The sequence below is a fragment of the Buteo buteo genome, chromosome 2, assembly GCF_964188355.1.
Source record: "Buteo buteo chromosome 2, bButBut1.hap1.1, whole genome shotgun sequence".
Taxonomy (NCBI): domain Eukaryota; kingdom Metazoa; phylum Chordata; class Aves; order Accipitriformes; family Accipitridae; genus Buteo; species Buteo buteo.
This window is the reverse complement of record NC_134172.1, coordinates 39,147,383-39,153,108: the sequence shown is the minus strand read 5'-3', so window position 1 is coordinate 39,153,108 and position 5,726 is coordinate 39,147,383. Positions and strand designations below refer to the sequence as shown.

Sequence of the window (5,726 nt, the reverse complement as noted above, 5' to 3'; positions counted from 1 at the left end):
CTTTCCAACACACTCCTTTCAGTCTGAAGTTGTGTGCTGCTGAGAGAGTAGGTTCTTCAAAATGGGATTTATTTTAAAGAGCATCTTAATCACCCTGATGAGAGCCAGAGCTATGTTCAACTGCATCTTCACGGGCAGCTTTGTCAGGAACCTACCAGGCAGGATAGCGCGGAGAAAGAATGAAAATTCATTCTTTGATGTACGATAGGTGGCTTGGTCCTCCGATTGCCGTTTGCTTAAAGCAAAACAAAGTCCTTAATCTGTGGCAAACCGTAAGTATTGCTTTTGGCCGGTTTCTAAGCACAATCAAAGAAAAAAAAAAAAAGAAGGGGGGTGCAGACGGCAACTAGTTTATTTCTGTTCCCTTCCCCCTCCCCGATGCGCAGCTCTATCTGCAGCCCATGTGGCTGGGAGGCAGCCACAGCCGGTTCCAATTCCTACTTTCCCACTTTGCGCCCCTGCTCGCTGCCGGGGCTGAGCCGAGCCAGGACCGGTCGCGGGCTTCCTTCCCCCCGCCCCCCCCCCCCCGCCGCGCCGTCCTCCCTCTTCCCCGCTCCATCCGATCCTCCGGTCCCCCAGGGCACAGTGTGGGAAGTACGAATTTCCGCTGAGTTTTCTCGGCAAGTTTCGGAGCTCGTCTTTCTCCAGCAACCCGCTCCGCCCGCCGCTCCCCGCCCCCCCGCCCCGCTCCCCGCCCCGCCCGCCCCCTCCGCCCCCGGGAGAGCCGGCGGAGCAGCGGGCAGCCGCGCCGCTCCGCAGCCCGCCCGCCCCCCGCGGCAGCACCGGCCCCGCGCCCGCCGAACCTGCGGTCTGGTCTGCGGGCCGCGAGGGGCGGCAGAGCCCGGGCGGCGGCGGCGGCAGCCTGCAGCCCTCCCGGCCGCTCCGCGCCCCCGGCCGGCTCGGGCGAGCCCATGGTGCCGGGCACCGCGACCCGCAGCCGCCGCCGCGCCCGCCTGCCCGGCGCGGAGCTCGGCCCGGCGCGCAGCTGAGGAGGGGGCCGATCAGCAGCCGCGGAGGAGGAGCGGGGGGGGATGCCGGAGAGACACAAAGCCGGCGGGGGAAGCAGCCCACGGCTCGTCCCGGGATGGGGGCGCCGCGCCGGGTCCTCCTGATGGTGCTGCCGCGGGTGCTCTGGGGCTCCATCCCCCTCTTCCTCATGCTGCTGCCCGCGGCCGAGCCCATCTGCCCCGAGCCATGCGACTGCCAGCAGCACCAGCACCTCCTCTGCACCAACCGGGGCCTGCGCTCGGTGCCCAAGGCTGCCGAGCCCCAGGATATCCTCACCTACAGCCTCGGGGGCAACTTCATCGCCAACATCTCCGCCTTCGACTTCCACCGCCTGGCAGGGCTCCAGCGCCTGGACCTGCAGTACAACCGGATCCGCTCCCTGCATCCCAAGGCCTTTGAGCGCCTGGGTCGGCTGGAGGAGCTCTACCTGGGCAACAACCTGCTGCCGGCGCTGGCCCCCGGCACCCTCAGCGCCCTGGCCAAGCTGCGCATCCTCTACGTGAACGCCAACGAGATCGGCCGCCTCAGCGCCGCCTCCTTCTCTGGCCTCGGCAGCCTTGTCAAGCTGCGCCTGGATGGCAACGAGCTGGGCTCGCTGGGCGACTCCACTTTCTCAGGGCTGCCGAACTTACTCTACCTGCACCTGGAGTCCAACCGCATCCGCTGGCTGAGCCGCGGTGCCTTCACCGGCCTGGCTAAGCTGCGCTTCCTCGACCTCTCAGGGAACCAGCAGAGTTCCCTTCGCCACCCGGACATCTTCGGGCCGCTGCGCTCCCTCCACACCCTGCTGCTGGCCAGCAACAGCCTGCAGCAGCTGACGGGGGGGCTCTTCCAGCACCTGCCCAGCTTGGCGAAGCTCTCGCTCAGTGGCAACCGCCTGGCTCACCTGGCCCCAGATGCCTTCACGGGGCTGGGTTCGCTGAAGGAGCTGCGCCTGGAGGGAAACCTGCTGAGCCACCTGCCCGCTGCCCTGCTGGAGCCTCTGAGCAGCCTGGAGGCGCTGGATCTGAGCCGCAACGCGCTGACCGCCCTGCACCCTGCCACCTTCGGCCGCCTCAGCCGCTTGCGGGAGCTCAGCCTGCGAGACAACGCGCTGGCCACCCTCCCCGGCGAGCTCTTTGCCTCCAGTCCGGCCCTCTACCGCCTGGAGCTGGAGGGGAATGCCTGGAGCTGCGACTGCCGCCTCCGCGGCCTCAAGCGCTGGCTGGGAGCCTGGCACTCCCAGGGCCGCCTGCTCACCGTCTTCGTGCAGTGCCGCCTGCCACCCACCCTGGCCGGCAAGTACCTCGACTACCTGCAGGACGCGCAGCTGCCGCCGCCGCCAGACGGCGGCGCCTGCCACGACGGTGCCTCTCCCCCCTCCGCGTCCCCCCCGCCGGCGGCCGAGGAGCAGCGCCGGCCGCCGCCGGCCGCCGAGGGGCTCGGCAGCAACAGCAGCGGCGGCGGCGGCGCTGGGCTGCCCCGCGGGCCGCCGGGGCCGCCGCCGCCGCCCGCCTCCACCGCCCGCCTGCTGGGGGCGCCCGAGGGCGCGGCGGCGGCGCCCAGCCCCACGCCGCCGCTGCCCGCCCGCCCGGCGGCCTCCGGGCCGGCGCCGCCCAGCGCGGCGTGGCCCCGGCGGGCCGGCAAGCCCCGCTCGGCGCCGGCCGCCGGGGTCCCGCCGCTGGTGTCCGACCCGTGCGACTTCAACAAGCTGTTCCTCTGCAACCTGTCGGTGGAGGCGGTGGGCTCCAGCTCGGTGACGGTGCGCTGGGCCGTGCGGCCGCACCGCAGCCCCCGCCTGCTGGGGCCGGCGCGGTTCCGCCTCCTCTTCGACCGCTTCGGGGCCGCCGTCAAGTTCCAGCGCTTCGTCTACCTGCCGGAGCGCGGGGAGCCGGCCGCCACCCTGCGGGAGCTCCGCCCGGACACCCCCTACCTCGTCTGCGTCGAGGGCGTCCTCGGCGGCCGCGTGTGCCCGGTGGCGCCGCGGGACCACTGCGCCGGGCTGGTCACCCTGCCCGAGGGCGGCGCGGCGGCGGCGGGCGGGCCCCGCGGCCCCGACCAGCAGCTCCTCGTCCTGGTGCTGCTGGCGGTGAACGCCCTGCTGCTCTTCGCGGCGCTGGCCGCCTGGGCCTCCCGCCTGCTGCGGAAGAAGGTGCTGGGGCGGCGGCGGCGGAAGGCGGCACCCGTCCACGTCCGCCAGCTCTACTCCACCCGCCGGCCCCTCCGCTCCATGGGCACCGGCGTCTCTGCCGACTTCTCGGGCTTCCAGTCCCACCGGCCGCCCCGCGGCGCCGCCTGCGCCCTCAGCGAGGCCGACCTCATCGAGTTCCCCTGCGAGCGCTTCATGGACAGCGGCGGCGGCGGCCGCCACGGCGACGACCACCTGCTGCAGCGGTTCGCCGACTGAGCCCGCCAAACTACAGCTCCCGGCAGGCTCCGCGGGGGAGGCGGGCGCCGCCCTGCGGCGAGGCCCGCTGGGAGCTGTAGTCCGCGCGGCGAGGGGAGGCGGCCGTTGGTCTGTGAGGGGCTGGCGCCGGCCCCGCCGGAGAGCTGTGGCGCGGTGGCTGCCTTCAGCCGCCCTTTGCTGCAGGCCAGGGCCGATGCCATCTGTGAGACGGGCTTGCTCGGTCACCTTTGCGAGGAGGTCACTGTTTTTTCAGAAATCGTCGCTCACCCCGGCGAAAGGCCCGACTGTGCCGGGAACCGCTCCTTGCCATGAGGAGAGCAAAACGGCGGGAGCTACTGCGAACAGCAGCTGGTGCCTCCCTTACGCGAACTCAGAGCCGTGAGTTGAAGCGTGGTATCTTGCAGGTGGTTTTCTCGGACTGCAGCGGGGAACAACAGTTTGAGTGAGCGGCCTGGCCCCACGGGAGGACGCTTTGAACAGACCTTTCCAAGGCACCAGCCCTTCCTCGTCAAAAATTTGGACTGAGGGTTGTCTCTTAGTGTTACTGTTGAAATGGGTGCAACCTGCGAGTCATCTAGAGGGCTGGAAATGTATGTTTTACGCTGGACAGTTTGAAGGCTGTGCCATTTTAAGTCAAACTGAATGTGAGGCGATTTAACGTGCGTGAGTGTGTTTCCATACTTTTTTGTAAACGGGAAACAGTGCAGCTGGTTAGTTTTACAGGAATATATTTCTGACACCACTAGGAAAAAAACTAACAGAGTTTTGTAATATGTTTACAAATGAGCTATTTTTAAATTGGTTTGGAATAAATACTGCTTGGTACTTGTACACATTAACGTGTGCTGTAGTTGTCTGTGTCCGTGATGGTCAGTAGGTCACTGACCCTCACATAATCCATCTTCATTTCTAAATGGGTGGATGCAGAGGTGAACTGTTGATGGATAAATAATATTGGTGCCTTTCTTCAGAAACAATAATAGGTGAGAATATTTCAGGAATGTGAAATAGTCTTTATCCTAACAGGCAATTCTCTCTTAGCCTTAGCCTACTAAAGTTAGAAGCTTTATGTACCTCACTGTGAAATAAAACATTTTGGTATATTAATCTAGATTCTGTGTTTTGTGTAGCTGAGTGAGTAATGCTAAAGTTAAACCCTTTTGCAGTAGCATATGATGTTTGAGTTGGTTTTGTTTGTTGTTGTTTTTTTTTTAATTTGAATTTTGCTTTTGGTTTTAGAGCAGTGCTAATCATTTTATGATCAGTTGCTCTCTACTTTCTCAGACTTTTACTTTCCTAAATATTTACAGAATGTGGTTCTGTTACTATGAAATATGGTGGTTTAGTTTACATTAATAATTCTCTCTGTGTGGTCTGGAAATGAGCTAATTAAAAAGGTCCAAACTCGGGTTACACTTTAAATGCAAATGTTTTAGATGGAGTTTGGTAAATTGTTGAGACCATTGATACTACTTCTGCTGCTTTGAATTTAATGTGCAACTTCAGATGAACTCTTGTGGAACTGAATGGCTTGAAGGAAGTGTTAGTGGACTATGGAGACATTCGTCTCAATATCATGCATTCAGTGCTGACCTGAGGTGTTCATGACTACAAGTTGTTTATTATCATAATTGCAAGTAAGCGATTTGGGTATTTTTTCTCCCCCCCCCTCCTTTTTTTTTTCCTTCCTTCAGATGAACAAGTGTTTGCAAAAGACACCATAGTAACTGGTACCTTCAATTGGAGTTCAGTGTTTGAATGGAGAGAAAAGACTTTATGTTCTGAGGGAATTTTGTTCAATCTCTAAATTCAAATGGGAGAAAAGGAGAGACTGTAGAGGTCATTTGCCTCAATCTTTGCCTTTTAAATGTAGAAAAAAAATCAAAGTCTTGATTCTTGAGTCAGTAGCAAAGAGTCCTTTGGGATTTCATTTTGACAGGCAATAGTTTTCATGATTATCAGGGGCCAAACTTGATTGTCAGTGTATAGATTAAAATTCGTAACTGATGAATGGAGTTAAAACTGAAGGAATGCAGGATCAGTTTTTATTTTTTGTTAAGAATCTTAAATTTCTGTTCTTTTGACACCTGGGTGCTTTTGGCCACTTATGATTGACTGTGGAATACACCACTGTTTATTGTTAGAAATGCAGTGGGGATTATTGAGTAAAGCTGTGCATCACACTAACATTAGCTCTATCACTGGATATTCTTCCAATGGGAGATGCATAGATGCTGTACATGGTTATAGTCAATTATGTCAATAAATCCATTTGCTGAAAGAAAATTGCTGTCTTAGATTGTATCTCATAATGCATCACTTCAATCATAGA

The 5,726-nt window shown here is 59.7% G+C and overlaps 1 protein-coding gene across 1 annotated transcript; it reads left to right on the top strand.

The window, feature by feature from the left end:
- The first annotated feature begins 721 nt into the window (after positions 1-721).
- On the top strand, positions 722-3,528 carry TRIL (TLR4 interactor with leucine rich repeats). The gene has a single exon (XM_075051549.1). The coding sequence runs from the start codon at positions 1,085-1,087 to the stop codon at positions 3,392-3,394; it is 2,310 nt and encodes a 769-aa protein (XP_074907650.1). The 5' UTR covers positions 722-1,084; the 3' UTR covers positions 3,395-3,528.
- Positions 3,529-5,726: the final 2,198 nt, after the last annotated feature.

Excerpts from the sequence above, each read along its gene's own strand:
- TRIL (XM_075051549.1), top strand. The coding sequence starts at position 1,085 with ATGGGGGCGCCGCGCCGGGTCCTCCTGATGGTGCTGCCGCGGGTGCTC.